The sequence below is a fragment of the Ischnura elegans genome, chromosome 8, assembly GCF_921293095.1.
Source record: "Ischnura elegans chromosome 8, ioIscEleg1.1, whole genome shotgun sequence".
In the NCBI taxonomy this organism is placed as follows: Eukaryota; Metazoa; Arthropoda; class Insecta; order Odonata; family Coenagrionidae; genus Ischnura; species Ischnura elegans.
This window is the reverse complement of record NC_060253.1, coordinates 112,991,807-113,010,207: the sequence shown is the minus strand read 5'-3', so window position 1 is coordinate 113,010,207 and position 18,401 is coordinate 112,991,807. Positions and strand designations below refer to the sequence as shown.

Genomic DNA, 18,401 nt, shown 5'->3' with positions numbered 1-18,401 from the left:
TCAAAAGGTTAAATATTTTGAAAGTTCCATGCATTTACATTTATGTTGTAAGCATGTTTGCTAAAAGAAATTTATTTAATTATATGTCTAATGACAATGTTCATTCCCACCAAACTAGAGCCAGTCGAGATCTGCATCAAACATATTGCAGGACTTTAAATGCATCCTTGGGGCCTAAATCCATGGGCCTTCTTGTACTGAACAGGCTCCCTACTGATTTTAAGTACGAAATGGACCCAGTCCTGTTCAAAAGGAAATTAATAACGTTTTTAAGGAAAGAACAGTTTTATTCCGTAAAGGAATTTTTGGGGAAAAAATAATCATATTGTATATGGAATAAATTTTATGTACTTTATGAACTTCTCTTGGTCAAATTATGGTGCCATACACTTGTGTATTTTATTTTATTATTGTTTGCAACATTTATATGTATATGACGTGTCCTATACACTCAACTCATGTATTTTTTTACTGTGTTCAGTGTCCGCTGGGCAAATAAAGGTTACTACTACTACTACTACTTATATGCCCATCATTTCAGCGGGCCAACATAACGAATGAAGTTTGTAAATTTCAAGAAAACCTTTAGAATAGGTACTTCCATATTTTAGATTCCTGCATAAAAATTATTGAACAGTATCATGTCATATAATGTTTTTTTTGCGCAAAATTTTCAGAGAACAGGATTCAAACATGTTTTCCTACCAGTTCTTTCAGGCATCGGCTCCAACCTCAAGAACCGCTTGAATAGAGAACTGAAGAGCCAAATGGGCCCATCCCTTATCTCAATGCAATGCATCCAAATACAATCTTAAATATGCTTTCCTAATCAATCCATATTAATATGTGACTTCTTCATTATTTGATGACCTAATTACAATATAACGGAAGTAAGTGGCCGCTGCTGGTTGGTTGTAAGTTGCTTAACACTATCAGCTGTTATGTGAAATATTTTCCACATTTTGAAGAAAAATGTCAATATCACGACCACATTTATTCCATTCTCATTCATTGCAGTTTTTTCTAATTATCCTAGACACATCTTACATCCAATAAGCATTGAAAATTTAGAGTTGACTGCACTCCGTGAAGTGGTAAAGCAAAAGTGAGTTTAATAAGAGCAATGGCAGAGACAAAGCCAGGGATATTTATTCATGTTAAAATGAATAAAAATGTCAAAGCCAAAATAATTTACAATAGTACTACATTCAGGCCACAATGCATAATCTTTGACAGACTTTACTCCTCATAGCATTCTCCACTATTTAAATGCAGATAAAGAAAAAAATTCCATAATAATGATATAATGCAGTTCAAATTCATCTGAAATTCAGAAATCTGGAGCAATCAATCCTCCCTTGTCTTGCTCTCATGTGAAAATTAATCAACCGCAGCATCTATTTAAACCTCCAGAGGTAGCATTCACAACGCCACTAATTAAAAAAAAATTATGGTAGAGAGATCATTACATGTGAAAATATGTGCAGAGACTTGGGAAATAATCCTTACCATGCCTTGCAAGGATGTCATATAACTACTGAAGTACAAGCAATGAGATTAAAAGACAATTCATAAAAACCCCTTGTATCTCAAATACAGAGATATTTACTCACCAATTGGAGGTGGAAATTGAGAGATGGTCTCTTTTGGGAAAAAAGGGAGGGATCCTTGACCCAGCATTAAGAAAACAAGAGCAACATGTCTGTGAATTTCAGTGAAACTTTTCCTTCTAAAGCAACTACAAAGAGACATATATGGCACACTTGAAAATAGCTAATTACATGCTGGCATGAAATAAAGCTAAGTCAATCTGTTACCTTCTATTTAAAGTAGACTTGAATAATATGGCATAACAGCTGTCTAGGGGTATCTCCCCCATAACAGTATATCTTTAAATTACAAAAATGGATAGTCAGAATTATCTGTATAGCCAGGACAAAGGCCAGAAGGCATAACCTATCTAAACAATTAGAGATCCTTTCGTTACCCCATGTTTAATTGCTCTGTGCAGTGATGTTAATCAGTGACAGTGGATTCAACATGATATCATCCGCCTTATGTTGTGTCAAGATCTGTTAAACTCAAAGCTTTTCAGTCACTTTCTCTGTGATGAAAAAGTGCTTAGTATAAATATTTGTAAGAGGAAATAAATAAATTATGGAAAATTAAAAATCTCAATATAAATGACCTTAAATTTATCCATACAATAGCCCAAAATAAGTCCCATCCATTTCCACAAAATATAATTATAAACTAAAAGATATGTTACTAGGATCCCATAAGGTACAATTAGTAAAACTTACCAGTGACAATAATATTGGCAACACCATCGGCCTCTCCTGCAGAGTTGCGTGCAATGCACCTGTAGTGACCAGCATCAGACACTTCTATTCCTCGGAAGTGTAGAGAGCCTCCGTCGACCATGACAGACCTGGGCAATGGTCCGTCCTGCTTCACCCAATTGAGCGATATTGGTTGATCTCCAGTGGCTGAGCACGATATGTACACATTATCTCCAGGCCTGGCAACTTGTCTCACAGGATTTAGCTTGATTCTTGGTGGAGCTGTTGGCATTAAAGGAGTACCATAAAGAAAGACCATTACTGTGAGACCAATCATGTAACAACTTTAAAATGAATGGGAATCCAAAAAAATACATAAATAGGGGGAACAATGATGAAAAATCACTATAAACATATCTTTAATAATAATAATAAGTTACTTTGCCTAAGGATCTCACATTAATGATATAATATTAAAAGATGATAGAATCATGAACATGCAAGGCAAAGAAGCAGCAACTACCTATTTGCACTAAATATATGCTACACTGGGTTCACCATGTAGCAATCGACAAATTCCTTGAGATTTCTAGGTTTTTCAGGGGAACTACTTTCTTTTTTAGGGTGCTCTACAGCCCTTAACGCAAGCGTTTTTGGCTAAATATTGCTCATGGGGTGGAAAATACTGGCCAAAAGAATAATTTTATTAGTAATTTTAATCCTGTGTCTATCATTTTGAGATGACAGAAAATTATAAACACACGCAAGTTACCCCAATTAGACGAGGTTCAACAAACTACAAATTCCATTAAACTTCAGCTCACCTATATATTAACACGTGAGGAATAAAATCACAGGAATTATCACTTTATCCTGATCATTACGAATAAAACCATGGCAGACATGACTAAAATCTTCTCCAAAAGATGCTTTTCCCGTTTGTTTGCTACACTACTTCAATGTTCTTGACAGTAAATTTCATACCATGAAATACCTAAGATAAAAACTGTGGTGACCTGGAAATGAAGTCTAGTACAATTCTGCTAACTAATAACCAAGTTTGAGATCTAAGTATATATGTATGTATGTAAGTGAAAAAGTGAAGAATATCAAGACAAAGACTATTCTTGATAGAGAAAGTGATTGGAAGTAAGTTCCCATTAAAAGGATGGGTACATTAGAATAAAAATTAAATGAATATAATGCTATTTTTTCTTCACTTACAGTGCATCCGAGAATTCAACAAAAGGGGCTGGTTTTCAGTGGACACTGCATGCATTATAAACAGATTTTTCCAGGACACTCGCCAAATACCCTGAGTAGTTTTTCCAGAAGACCTATATTATCAGAGTATTCCAGGCTTTCTAAGTTTTCCATTTTAGAAGACACCCTGGTTATTATGAACTGGTGACATATAGTTACAGAGTCTGAATGTGACTTAATCAAGGACAGATTCAGCACTCATCCAATTTAAAATAATTTTGAGCACTTTCCTCACTAAAGCCTTGGGTTTGATAAGGACAATAACACGTACAGCCAGAGGATTAAACAAGAGCAAGTTTATACTAGGTACAAAATTGATACCGCACACTCCTGATTATCCAAATGGGCTAATGATGGGGAGATGCAGCACGAATACTCGGAAAACACAAATAATCCAAACTTTCACTTGAATATAATTTTATTTTCATAATTCATGTAAATCAAACGATTATATATTATTTATACACATCCTCTATTATTTTAGATTGCTTTCCGGGTTCAATAAGAGCTTTCTTTTCCCCACCATGATCTTTTTAGTGGCAAAAACTTGATTATACTCACATTCCTACTGCTCCGTGTTATACATAGCTGGTTTCCGACTCTCAGTCATCCGGGTTTGTAAGATTATGGATCAGAAAAGTGGTTTCCACGAATGCTTTAAACCACTGTGCGACATCGGAAACTACACTGTCAGGCACCATGCCACGTAGTCACGTCTCGCACGAGCTGTCCGAGATGTAACTGCTGTGGGATGTGGATCTGTGACCACTGAGTGCGATCGTGCACCACGATGCTTGGAAAATCGGAATGCAGAACTCCCGTGAAGGCAACGGGCGCACAATTATGCCATCGCATAGCAGCGGTTATAGGAAACCAGGACTTATGACTATTGTCTATGCACTCAAGTGCCTGGCTGTGACTCTTACTATCTCTACCTCCACTTCTCCCGCTGCCTTCACTTCTACTATCCCCTTCCTCTCCAGTTTGACCTTGGTTAGTAACGGCGTAAACATGCCTGAGAACGACGAAATCTTAGGTTCCCTGGGGCCGTATTCAACAGCAAGCGAGGCCATGCAATAATGGCAAATTTGCTATATGAAATACATACGCAATTAAAGGTCATTAATAAATTTTTCCTAATTTATGATTAAACAATGACAAATCTTCTAGAATTAATCAAGAGTTTTTTTTCCTGCCACTTATCATCGCAAGCACTGCTAGAGCAGATGTCCAAGTAAAATTGAAACATTCTTTGTCAGCAAGTAAATAAAATAATTTCATGTTATGAAGGGAATTTTAATAGACATAATAAATCTGGTGTAGCCTAGCATAGAAATGCAGATATCCTTATGAACAAGGTCTTGGAACATATCTAATTCGTATATCAAGGACTTACTGTGTTCTGGAAGACCCTCCATCTAGTCACGCCACATTCTTCTATTGATAAACGGAAACGAATTTTCCTGTTTATAAATATTTCCGTGTAATTTAATCGAGTTTATCAAATACTTTTTCTTTCAACGATTCCTTAGAGAAAAGTTCATACGAACTTCGTTCAACAGGTCTCAATGTAGCACTGAATGTATTTCACACCATAGTCATTGCCGGGCTGGATTGAAATGGGTGCCGTGCTGTAAACGGCTCGATTGGACTCATTTGAAGAGATCCATAGAGATCAATTGTAGCTGAAAGAAAGTCACCATGCCATGGACGGCTGCAGGTGAAAAGTCAGCTCGTTTGGAAGTGGCTGCAGCTATGGATATGCTGCAAAATAGGCAAGAGCGACAAACTGACGAACCTTTACATGCACGTACTAGCCAGTAATTCTCAAAAGAAAAAAAACATGGATACCATGCAATCGGAAAGTAATACATGCGTTTTTAAATCATTTTTTTTTCACTTTTTGGCCATGAATACGCTGCAAACCATTTCGGCTTTGGGCACCAAATTCAAATTGCGACCGTTACGAGCCGGTTCCAAAGTACTGACTTCGTGTGATCGGTTCTCGATGCCAGTTCCACAGGCCAAGAACCGGCAGAACGAAGAACCGGGAACCGACCCATCTCTATTTAAAAGTAAAAAATACTCTTGCATTTGTAACAATCATGCATATTTGCTGAGGTTTATGTAAGCAATACTAAGAACGTGTTTTGTACAATCCTTTCTAAAATGGCATGAAGTAAATAAACACTTAATCTAATCACTATAAAGTACTATCGCGGAAGAATAATAATGAATTAAAATGGTCCCATAAGGAGGATCTTTTTTAACCGTAAGAGATTACAAACTGACACAGTATGACTTTAAATACCGATTTGCCCTTTTTTAAAGTTGTTCCAACCAGCCAATATATTGATTCAAGCATGCAAGATAACTTAATCTTAACAACAACACACAAAAGGCCATGCACATGCTGCAATGAAATGGTTAATCCATCAAAACAAAATTACCTTTGCTCTTCAGGGAGCATAAACTTCCTTTGATTTGCATTTGATAAAAGATAAATATGTTTTAGCAAAAACCATTGCAAATTTACATATAATAGTTAAAAAATGGTACATTGTTATACCACCAGAACCATTGGCATATATTTATTTTTAAGTGTATACAGCTGAATTTTGTTAGTAAGAATTTATGTTTCATAAGAAATACCTTAACACCATAAACACAAAGGACAAGTTTGAAGTATTTCATCATTCAAAAGAAATATCATTAAAAAAAAATAAATGTAACCTTAAGCTGATCAGAATGAAGTTTAGAGAAATATTACCACTTAAACACTTGAATCATGGAGTTGAATAACGTGATGATGGGTGAGCATGCGGCATGTTAAATATCATTGGGCCCTACGTTTCATGACTCATTAGTCCATGGTACCTATTCATGCCAACAATGTTGTGACAAATCCAGTCCAACACATGGCACATAGGACTAGAGGCAGACATAGATTACACATCATGAGCTGGGAAAGCTTTACTTTACAAATTAACTCATTGGCTTCATCGTGAAAGGTATGAATTCTTAAACTTTGCATAACTTCTGGTAAGCACTGCTGCATGGCATCTAGTGCAATTTCAATTCTAGATGGCAAGACATCACATGTTCTCCAGCGGTGTTGCTGGATCATATGCTTGGCTCAAGTTTAAAAGCGACATTGGTGTCCAAGCGGAAATGTGAAAAAGAGGAAAAGTAATTGAAAATGCTCACAAAATATAAATGTTTTCTGACACATTTCTTTCATTAGCAGTTGATTAAAAAACTCCCAACAAGATAAAAAAATTTAAAAAGCTTTAATCTTACACCCTTTCCTACATGAAATGTAATATGATTCTTGTGAAAGCTTCTGCAATAAGTAGTAAATGCTCTCATGGTATATAAGTTTCCACTTCATTGGTTAATGTCTGATGATGACAATTTTGCCCACAACATCTTCAGGTCAGAAGTTTCTGACATGGCCTGACCTGGATGACCCTCTGACCTGAAGATGTTGGATGGAGGGAAAGCATGAGAGCATCCACTTGGGTATGAGCCGAGAATATGAAGGCTCTTGAGCCGCTATCTGTTCTGCAAATCTGGGTTCAGGCTGCTGGCAGGAAATGTTTTTAACAGAAAGGATAAATGATGTTAAGTAAAGCTAAGGCTACTCGGCTGTCTTCTACCCAAAAATATTTTCCTGCACAGAACTGAGGATAAAGAAACACTTACCAATTACTTCCAAATGAGCACTTGCAGTAAAGAGTGTATTTCCTGATTGACCAATGCCCTGGCATATGTATTCTCCTGCAGCGTCTCGCCTAACATTGTTCATGTGTAGTACACCATCCTTAACTAGGTTGTCGGCAGGCATGACACCAGGACTTGCTCTGACCCACGTAAGGAATATCCTCTCTCGGTTATCTGACAAAGAATACAAACGTATTTTTATCCAAAGATCTATAGAAATAAGACATTGCATGAGACATTATATCCAGAGTTAAGATAACAATGGGCTAAGGTGACTGATAATGATGGGACAGTTGGACGTGAGTGAGCGACAAGCACAATCTAGTACTTAAGTGCGATTGATTGAGCAAAGGAATCACTCCAATCAACAACACATTCTCTTTGCCTTTGGTGACCAAAGTCGGTCATCAGTCATCAAAGACCCAAGTTGATCATCGATCATTTGCTACTGAAGTCAGTGAATGTTCATTAGCAATGGATGAGAGTGTCGGTCATTCGTATCCGAGAGAAGGTTTTAAATCATTCACCAACAAAAATGGTGGTCCATGAATGAAATTCCCCATCATATGAGACAGCTCAGACAGTTGTGGCTTTTCCAATTGGTAGTGACTAATTATGGAGTTCTATTCAGAATGAATAAAGGAAAATATGTAAAAACATAAATAGTGACCGACATAGGCTGTGATTGACATAGGTAGAGACCAATGATCAACCATTCATGATTGACTTGCTCAAATGAATGGTGAATGGTGATTGACATCACTGAAACAACCGACTTGGCCCATCACTAGAGTCTGAATCCTTCCAACAAAAAAAATGTGAATTCAATGAAGGCTATAATACAGTAAAACCTCTATGTAGTGAACCTCTTTACATCGTAAACCTCCATACTTCGTACCAACCCTCTGGTCCCATCAGATTTACATGTAAATTTATAGGAAAACCTCTATATAGTGAACCTCTTTATCTCCATTTTCAACGATAAATGTTTCACGCTTATTTTTTTCTTATACACCTTAAATAATTTTCACGTTAACCATTAGTTAGGGCATCCAACCATCCTAATAATATTAAGTGACGGTAAATGAAGACAGAACACATAGTTTTCTCTCGAATCACGGTCAAAATTGCGCGATAACACTCGCTTTCTTTTACTGATGGCTTTATTTTCTTGTAAGTGCCTACATACTATGTTCAGTTAATAAAAGAGGCAACCAGCGCAGCCTATAATCACTAGCTGACGGAAATATTTCAACTAACTTCACTCCCATCCATGAAGACTGAATTACTTGACCGCATTGCTACTTCCGCTTCTAAAATTAAAATATTTTGAGAATTTTCCGCGACTTGAAATAAATCAAATACAGTTTCGCAATTATTTTATTCCCATATTTCCCGGTGTAGCACTTTCTTACTACCGCCTTGGTAATTTTTTCGATGCTTTCGTGGACGATCGTAGTTTAAAATTTATTGCGCTTAGCGACAGTCATATGTCTTGCCTGCGTATATATGCCGCGAAATCTGACTATTCCATCGGGAGTCCGGGACGTCAATTTCTAGCAATACTGAACGAACATCAATCCATGCGCGGCAGTTTTAGGTGAAGGAGGCAGCTAATTAGCTGATACGCGGTAGGGCAATGAAATTTTTTACCGTCGCCGCCGCATTCTGAAGTAGTTCGCACAGCATTCTCACCGGGAAATCACGTCCTTTCGCAGACCTAGCATTTCTGTGTGCCCTCGACAGAGTTTTTCTTCGAAACGCTACGTGCATTGTATTTTGGAGAGAGGGAATTCAACAAAATTTTCAAAATTATGCTCAATTTTTTGTCTATTTTTTTGCGGCAGTCACATGTTTATTTTTTTAATAATCTTTAACAAGTCACATGTTATAAGAATGATAAATCAATTCTAAAAGATATAATAAGGAGAATTTTCAATTATTTGCCATAAATATGAAAATTACTTAATTAAGCATAGGCTGATGATAGATTCGAGAAATAAAAGAAGGCGACTACTTGACATTACCACATAATTAGCAATTTTCCTAGCCATCAACGAGGACAGGCAGAAGGCAGTGACCTTTGGAATACCATCATTCACCCTCACATCTATTTTAAACAACTGAGGAAAAACAGAAGAAACTGGCTAGGCTGCACAAATAAAAAAACTCAGGCAGTTAAATACGAGGATGAAGAAATTATGTTTAGAAATTAGAGATGTACGAATAGTATCCGCGAATACTCGAATACCTCGAATACTAGAAAGTATTCGATATTCGAGATCTCGAATAGTTATGCCAAAGGTACCGTCTCGAATACCTCGAATACTTTGAATTTCGCGTCATACACTGTCGCTCGCACGTCGTTGGTAGTTGTCTCGGAAAAATGAGAACTCAAGTCGTTTAGTGCATGCAGCGCCGTTTTAGGCAAGCTGATGAAATACATCAAATTCGCTGGTTCGAGCGGTGAAAAGAGTTCGACGTGGGGAACCGAAATTGATCGGATGAAAAATATCCGAAAATCCCAGGTGTCCCCATCAGGAGAACCTCAGTTCCGTGGGATAGCAACATTGGCGCATTTCCCACGATCCGCTATCCCCCTCCATTCAGCCTTCGCCCCACCCCCTCCGACGATTTCCTCTTCCCCGAAATAAAAAAAAAGGTCCCGGATCGTGCAGGGATCGTATTACGAAGACCTCAGCTTTGAAAAAAATATCAAGTTACCGGAAAATAATAGAATCGCGTTTCACCCTTCCCTCTTTCTCCCCACTGACCATTTTCCCGCATCCATCTTTTGATAAAATGAGAGGAGGAGTTTGCCATGTGTCCTTTGTGGCTAATAACGACAGGCACTTATTTTGACTCTTCCCCAGGAGATGAAACTACCATAGGGAGGAACTCAGTGCCATGGGATAGCAACATTGGCGCATTTCCCACGATCTGCTATCCCCCTCCATTCAGCATTCGCCTCACCCACTCTTGAGGATTTCCTCTTCTCCGAAATCAAACAAAAGATCCCAGCTCGCGCAGGGATTGTATTACAAAGACCTTAGCTTCGAAAAAATATCAAGTTACGCGAGAAAAATAAAAACGTGTCTCGCGCCCACCCTCTTTTCTCACCCACTGACCTTTTTCTACCTACCTACTTCGAATTTCCCCCTTTCTGGAGGTCAACTGCTGCATGAGTCATCTACTAGCCCGAAAGATGTCTAACAATGACTTTCGGCAATTATTATTACACCTTTATTGGATTGAAATGTTAGTAATGTGCGCGTAATTTAAAAAAGAATAAGACCAAACACGACATATTTCTGACTTTAATTGAGCATTTTGAGGAAAATAAATACAGGGAAGAAGAAATACGACGGAGGCTTAGCATTTTGGCGTAATGCTCAAATAGGGTGGTTTCCTATTATTTTTTTATTGCCTAAATCGAAATATTAACACTCCTGAAGTACGCATTTAACGCTTTTAGAGTTTTATAAGACGATATCTATTTTTCGCGATTGAATTAAAAATGAAAAATTTCAAGCGCGCGAAAACGCGACGGGTAAGCATGAATGCCGGGAAAACTCCGCGTGACGTCGTTCTGGTTCCCGCTGCCGCAAGTGAGGTGACCTTGGGGCGAGGCTCTGAGCGCTTTTACGACGCAGGATGCTAGCAGGTAGCCGAGTACCATGCTAGCTGGTAGCGCTTGGCTTAAATAAGGATTATTAATACCTTATCAAACAGACTGTGTGATTATTAAGATATGTTTCCCTGAGCTCAGTGCCACATGCATGCATTGGTAACCTCAGGCGATGTAAAACTCCGATCCTCTTGTGTAGAAACTAGGTCCCTGTGATGTCACGTGGAGTGGCATCGCATAGGCGTCAATCTGGCCTTTTTCAAGTGAGGTAAAATTGACCATTGCTATTGGTCTAAACCGGTATTTCTAGAACAAAATAATTTGTATATTATGAATACAGTAATGGTGGGTAACGAATCACAATCAATGCCTTTCGTTTTCTTTGATGAAGGAAACCACCCCATTGTTTACATAAAATTAAATATATTCCAGTAATCAGTTAAATTCCTGTTTGAATCCTTTAAAGGCAATCACAATTACTCCCCAAAATCTTGGGTTTCCTGCTGCATAGGCGACCTAGTCAAACATTTTCACATTCATCGTTTAGTATTCGAGGTCTTCGAAATTCGAGGCATTCGAATATTCGAGCAATGATTTGATATTCGAATTCGATATTCGAATTCGAGAAATCTACTATTCGACCCATCCCTATTAGAAATATAAAACTATTGTTCTTTCCTCTGAACACTATTAGTAAATTACAACCCTTAGACCAGGGAATTATTTCTTAGGTCAAAAGGCATTAACGAAAACAGTCAGTGATTTATTTACAGTGAAAATGGCATTAAAAAGTGCTCGTGGAATTGAAAACATTATTTCGAAAGAGTTTGAAAAAAATTTTAAGCAAACCCATTAACTAATTTATTTTCTAAAAAGGCCTCTTGAACAATTTACTTTTACCTTTGTGTAACCATTAAATTGTAAATATATGTTCACTTATGCATACCTATATATTTAAATATATTAATATAATGGCTTAAAAGACAGTAGCACCTTTCATTCCCCAAGGATATGAAAAAATGGTGCCTACCACTAAAACCTCTCCATAGTGAACCTCCATACATCAAATTGCCCAAATTTTGGTCCCCTCCATTACGATGTAAAGAGGTTTTACTGTATTATGTAATTACAAGCCTCCACTCATTGGATGGATTTCTTTTCCATCAGAGCTCAAGACTTGCATAGGATTGATAGCAAAGAACAATATGAGAAGTAATAATCTACACTCTCTCAGCCAATACAGGTTAACTGAAACTAAATTCTTTGCCAAATTAAAATACAGTAATTCGCTCAGGACCACAGAGGAATAATGTGGTGGTTTCAAGGTGTATTCTCTTCAGTGTTTAGAATAATTCGTTATCTATGACAGTAACGACCACGCCAGAGTCGACTTCGAAGGGGATTTTCAGGTTACCGATGACAAGTGAGGCCCTATATGTTTCTTTTCCAAACCATGTGCTGGTCATGTGCTCAGTCGGTAGAGCATGAGGCTCAGATTTCTTTTCCCATCTAAATGCTTCGCAGAAGAAAATAGTCATTTTCGCATGGTAACCACTATTGTTCCGCAAATTGTCAGGACAGTCTGTACATTTTGAACCTTCGACTTCATCTTGGCCATGAAGGAAAATGGCAGGGGTAAGGACCAGGTAGGATCTCCTATCCCTTTAAGCTGCATACTCGCCATTTTTGCACACCTGACACCATGTGCTGTTACTGCAAAATAATTTGCACCAACTACTTCTTGTTTGGCCTCTTTATTCATGTTGAGCCTGAGAAAATGTACAGTTTGTGTGTTGACAGTGTTAAGTTGGGCACTCTTTAGAAGCATTAAGACAAATGGCCTTTTATAGCCAATCGGAGTCGCTCATTGCTTGCTCTATATTCAGCACCTGCGCCTTTCCAGCATGGCAGTTAATTTAAATTTAATCTCTATGGATTGAAACATGTCGTACCAAGAAAATAAATCAGTGGAAGTCAACGAAGTCGTCTTTTCATTTGTGAATACTATAAGAGTATTATTTTCATACTTTGTGATGTTTTCCATCAAGCAACATTTGAACGCTCATCCCCGAAGGATAATATCTATGTAATATGATACTATGTTTAACATTTGTCGCAGCAAAGAAATCGTCACTGCAAATTAATTACTTATGTACACATCAGGCCCGTTGTGCAAGTTCATCCACCCTAGACCGCGTCCTATCGCCCAACTCCTAAGGCGCCAAATTTGAAATTTTGGGCATGCTTGACTCTTTGAATGTTAGTATGAATCTATGAGACTTCATCAGCCAAATGTTCCTAAGTAGAGGACTTACTGTACTTCAATACATTTTACAATTAATATAATCCAAAAACTGTTCAAATTTAGGCTCAATTATGAATTTAACTAGCGAGTTAGATTATAAAGCACAAAGTTTTATTAGCATTTAAAATAAATAAAATAGCAGAAATAATAAAAGATTTTATAGGCAACAGTAACCAACATACCTCTGACAGTACACCTCATTGTTACGCTTCCACCTTCCAAAACTGTGAATTTCTCATTATTAAGCAGCACACCGGAATTTGGTGGATAGGGCTGCCGGCCAGAAGGATATCCTCCCTGTTCATGATCAACTTCATTCCCCACTTCCTCTGAATCGACAATGAGTTGCACTCTCTCCTGAGTGGTGCCCAATACATTGCGAGCCTCGCATGTGTAAGTGCCAGAGTCACTGGGCGAGGCCTGGGTGATTTCAAACACAGCACTTTCCTTTGTTTCTCCAGGAGAGCTACCATAGAGGAGAGCACAATTTAATGAGTGAATTGATTAGATTGACATAAAAACACACATGGTAATCCGTAAGCCAATCTTGAAAAGCAGATTTGGCCATGAGCAAATAGGGAGTAAATACATTTGGGAGTGCAAAGCATTTATTCAATGAAGACATCCTAATCGTAACACTCCATGAGTTAACTTCATTTTCATCACATTTATGACTAGTCGACTCTATGAACTTCATTCCTCCAAATAATAAATGAACAGTTTAATTTCACCATTTATAAATCAAGAGTGGCTGTACTGATTTTAATAAATTTTGGCTCATAATAATAATAATAATTAAATAATAAATTCAATAAACCAACACAAATAAGTATTGCAATGGCTTGGTAGAAAGACATTTTCTTAATTAAATCTACATCGGGTAGACCGAGGCAGTATGCACAAATTTTTTTCAATGAATGTTCTTATTTTTATGTTTTAACTTGATGAAATTTTAGATATTATGGCTTTATAAAAAAGTTAATAAATTCAACATTTTATTCATTCAGCTGCTGGCCTATTTATGTTTTTAACTATAAAAAAATGTCTTTAAGTCCAAGTCTGTTGCATTAACTTGCCCCCTTTGTGGGATGCAACAGACATTGAACATTACACGACAGACATTTGGTGAAGCATTGTTACACTGGTGCTATGCCAATGCTTTACTGACGCTCAAAATCTCGAAAAAAAATGGCCCCTGGGAGCAGCATTAATATGTCATGACTTGTGCCACACTAGTTATAACTTGGTTCCAAAAAGAGCACTGCGTAAATGTGCCCCTTTCTACCCTACACATTCGGCACTATTCTCTTGAGTCAAGTACCTTTTGATATACAACAGTTCTTGTTTTGCTGTCATGCACAAGAACATAGGAAGTGGATGGTTTACCAACACATGAATATGCCTCATATGTATAACCATGATAAAAACATGGGTTTTCTAGATTCAGACGACAAACACTTACCTAGTGATTTGCCAATCATCATTGTGAATGTAACAACATTTGAAAATTGAATTCGTTTCCCAAAATTTGACATAGCAATATAGCCCAAAAGATTTTGCTTAACATACACTTATCAATTAAACAAGGATGAACAGTTTACACAATGCTTTGATTGTGTGCAAAATTAAATCAGTCACTTGTGAGGGCAGAAAAATGAATTGGCTTCATAGAATGAATAGATCTTACTATGGATATCCCGATTGGAGTCGGTTCCACGAGACAGTAGGTGTTGGGTCTCCATCAGCCGTGCATTCCATCCTCACTCTTTGTCCAGGCTTGACACGATACTGCGCTCTGCCCCCATCGGAATGACTCCCTGGATACTTGAGGGTGATCACGGGCAAGGTCTGCATCTCCAAATACGCTATAGCACTCGTTGAGCCAGCTTCGTTCTCAGCACGGCATTGATATTGGCCAGTTTCCGGCCCAGTCACCTGGTTGAACCTGAAAAAAAATAGCATTAGCATCAGCAGAAGAGCAAAGAGATAAACGTACAAATTATTTCTCCAACTCACTCAGTGATTCTATTCAAAGGTCGGTTTAAATAGGTAGTTGTAGGGCTCACCTCACACTAAACCACAGATGTGTGAATTTCACACATTCAGGGTGAGGAGGCCAGTTCCTTCCCCTGGGCCACATGGATAATTTTCTTCAGGGCTTCATACGGGTTTTGAACACAGGACCACCTGATTATTATGCAAGCTATCTAACCAGCACGCTCCCCACAGATTTATATAAAGTCAAACAACTTTAATCTGTTGACTTTAAAGTAACCAATATAAGTATCAGACGAAAGGTTTAGAAATCTTCATCCTTACACTGGGGGACAAAGACAGAATTTAAACCTGACTTTAACTTGTTTCTCAAAACATTGGGGGAATACTTGGATTCAGCGATTTGATGAAGCATTTTCCAAAAACATAATTGACATAAATAAGTAAGTAAAATTATTTGAGAAATTTAAACTAAGTATGACTACAGAAATATAATGAACATCACAAGTGATATGTGAAAACAGGCCTCAGCCAAAGCACACCTTAGAAATCATGGTCAAAACGATCAAACTTATCATAAGTGTTGGTGACTTTCAGTGGTGTAGCTAGGGAACAGGGCCTTGAGATGATTGGCCCGTTGTAAAAATAATATGCCAAACATGTATATTCGAGGGACTCGTTAATAAGAAATTACAGAAGAAACTGAAGGAAGGAGGTAATTACATGGAAAGGTAATCATTACATGTAAAGGATTATAATATTCAAGGTAATAAACACACAGTGGAACTTGGTTAGTACGTTCCTCCTTAGCACGTTTTCCTCCTTAGTACGGCGATTTCTCTCGGTCCCGGTACCATCCAAACAAAATACAGGTAAAAGTATTTGGTTAGTACGTTCGAAAAAATTGCGCTTTCCTGGTTAGTACGCACAATTGCTTGCCGTGATGCAACCCGCAATTCATTCTCTAGTATCTTCTTAAGGGTCGTAAACCTCCGAATTCATGATTTAATTTATTATTACTAGCCATTAACATTCTTGCATTCATTTCACATCTCTTTCTTCGACCGTGATTTATCCAAATGCATTTCTCAATTCTTATGATGTGATGAATAATAAAATTCGGCCATTTATCAGGAATGCAAATTTGCAGCCAATGAGAAGCCCCAATTTTCCCCATTCCGAGCTCCTCACCTTCTGATTGCCTCTGGAGTGTCCACTGCGCACATATTTCGCGAGTGGACAGTTGTTGCTATTGCACGAGTTATCATGATGAAGAAATGAGTCTTATCCAATTCCAACTTTATCTAAAGCAGTACTGCACGTTCTCCATAAACTCGACGTCAATGCTACGGAGTACGTGCGTATTTGACTACTGCGCTACTGCTGTGGGAGCAGATGATGCTCTGGATCTCCACGCGAAGCTTAGCTTAAAATACTTGATCTCAACACGAAAGCAGACGACATTATACAAATTTTTAAAGTAAATTTCAACTGTATAATATAAAATCTTCTTGTAATTACATCGTAATCTTATAATCTTGCGTGTTATTAATCGATATATCGATCGATGTAACAATCGATATGGTTTTATTCCAGAAGCGATTGCGTACGGCTGTTGCCGTAATTTAAAGTTAATATAATTTTGTCCAATTTTTATGATGTTTAAAAACAACCAGTTGGCATACTCAGGGTTGTTGTTATATTTTCCGAGTATGCTGTGAGAAAGAAGAAATGACTTAGCTTTACTTGTCCTCTTTCTATAAATATATATAGGATAAATCACGGGAGATAGACGCCGTTTTCATGTAATTGTCTTCGGGAAATCTATGAAACATTATGATTTTTATTCACATGGTAGTTTTTCAATGTAGCGCTCATTTTCTTGATTTTAAAGGTGAAAAGAGTTCAAGAAGGCGATCCTACGAGAACTAGTGTTAGTAGTTGTAATTATGACGACTTTTCCACAGATTGCAATTACCCCGACTGCCATTAATTACTTTCCTCGTTAGCACGTTTTCCTGGTTAGTACGTTCATTTTTTGCGGTCCCTTCAAAAACATACTAAACAAGTTCCACTGTATTATGTACTATCTATCAAGTTATAGAAGAAAACATTTGTTCACTCTATTTTCAAGCCTGATGAAAAAAAAATTTTTCTACATGATTTTCACTCTCGCTCAATTTTTTACGCAATCTTCATTTTTTTTAAATAAAATCGGACGCAAAATCATCGAAATTACTGCATTAACCAGGCTTATTATTTCCGTTAGAATCCCCGAAACGTAAAATGGAAGCTATCGCAGGTTAGCTGCATTCACGGGAGAACCATGTTTCTGTTTTCCAAGCCTCGCAGTGGGTGACGCGCTCCGTGATCACAGATACATGTCCCGCAGCAGTTTTAACCTGGGCAACTTGTGCGAGATGCGACTATGCGGTGTGGTGCCTTACAGTGTAGTTTCCAACGTCGAGCCGTGTTTTTGAGGCATTCGTGCAAACCACTTTTCTGTACCCATGACCATGCAGCCACCGCTGTGTGGTTTTTGAAACCAGGCCTTACATGGAGAACTAATAATACGAGTACAACAACGTAATCACCGATAAAAAGATCGCAAACTGGCGTCGAAAGCTCTCATTGAGTCCGGGAAGCACACTAAAATAACAGAATAAATGTATAAATAATAATATATTGTTTGGTTAAGGTAAATTATGAACATTGCAAGATGTTAAAGTGAACGTTTGGCCTATCTGTGTTTTCCGATTATTCGTGCCGTGTCTCCCCCCATCATCACATCATCACATCATTAGCCCATCAGGATAATCAGGAGTGTAGTGTACAATGGTTTGCGCAAATGGTGAATTGGTTTCACTTTGTATTTAACTAGATGTTTACATAGTCCCAAAGGCAAACGATTGCAGACCCACCTAAGGACACCTCCTGGCAGTTCTTCCACATTGGGTGAAAATGGATTGCCGTCAATTCTGGTCCACGTCAGTTTTGGAGTCGGGATTCCATCAGTGATTCGGCATTGGACGAGGGCACTGCCTCCTCGCTGCACAACCTGACGAGCTTCGGGATATAATTCTATGGAGGGTGCTTGTCTCCCTGCAGAACAAAAAAAAACATGCTCAGCTGCATTGAAAGACAGGCCACACATGATGGATTCAGTTGTAAATACTAATGATATCTTTTATTGTTCCAGCGAATA

At 37.9% G+C, this 18,401-nt stretch overlaps 1 protein-coding gene across 8 annotated transcripts in view; it reads right to left on the bottom strand.

Moving 5' to 3' along the window:
* LOC124164372 (basement membrane-specific heparan sulfate proteoglycan core protein-like) overlaps positions 1–18,401 on the bottom strand; it is a 1,400,348-nt gene that overhangs the window by 81,716 nt on the left and 1,300,231 nt on the right. For all 8 annotated transcript variants that reach the window (XM_046541669.1, XM_046541671.1, XM_046541670.1 and 5 more), the window contains 6 exons: positions 18,118–18,298; positions 14,889–15,146; positions 13,384–13,667; positions 7,251–7,442; positions 2,304–2,564; positions 1,614–1,667 (listed from right to left, as the gene is read on the bottom strand). In XM_046541669.1, coding sequence (XP_046397625.1) covers positions 1,614–1,667; positions 2,304–2,564; positions 7,251–7,442; positions 13,384–13,667; positions 14,889–15,146; positions 18,118–18,298 — 1,230 coding nt within the window. The remainder of the gene's footprint in view (positions 1–1,613; positions 1,668–2,303; positions 2,565–7,250; positions 7,443–13,383; positions 13,668–14,888; positions 15,147–18,117; positions 18,299–18,401) is intronic.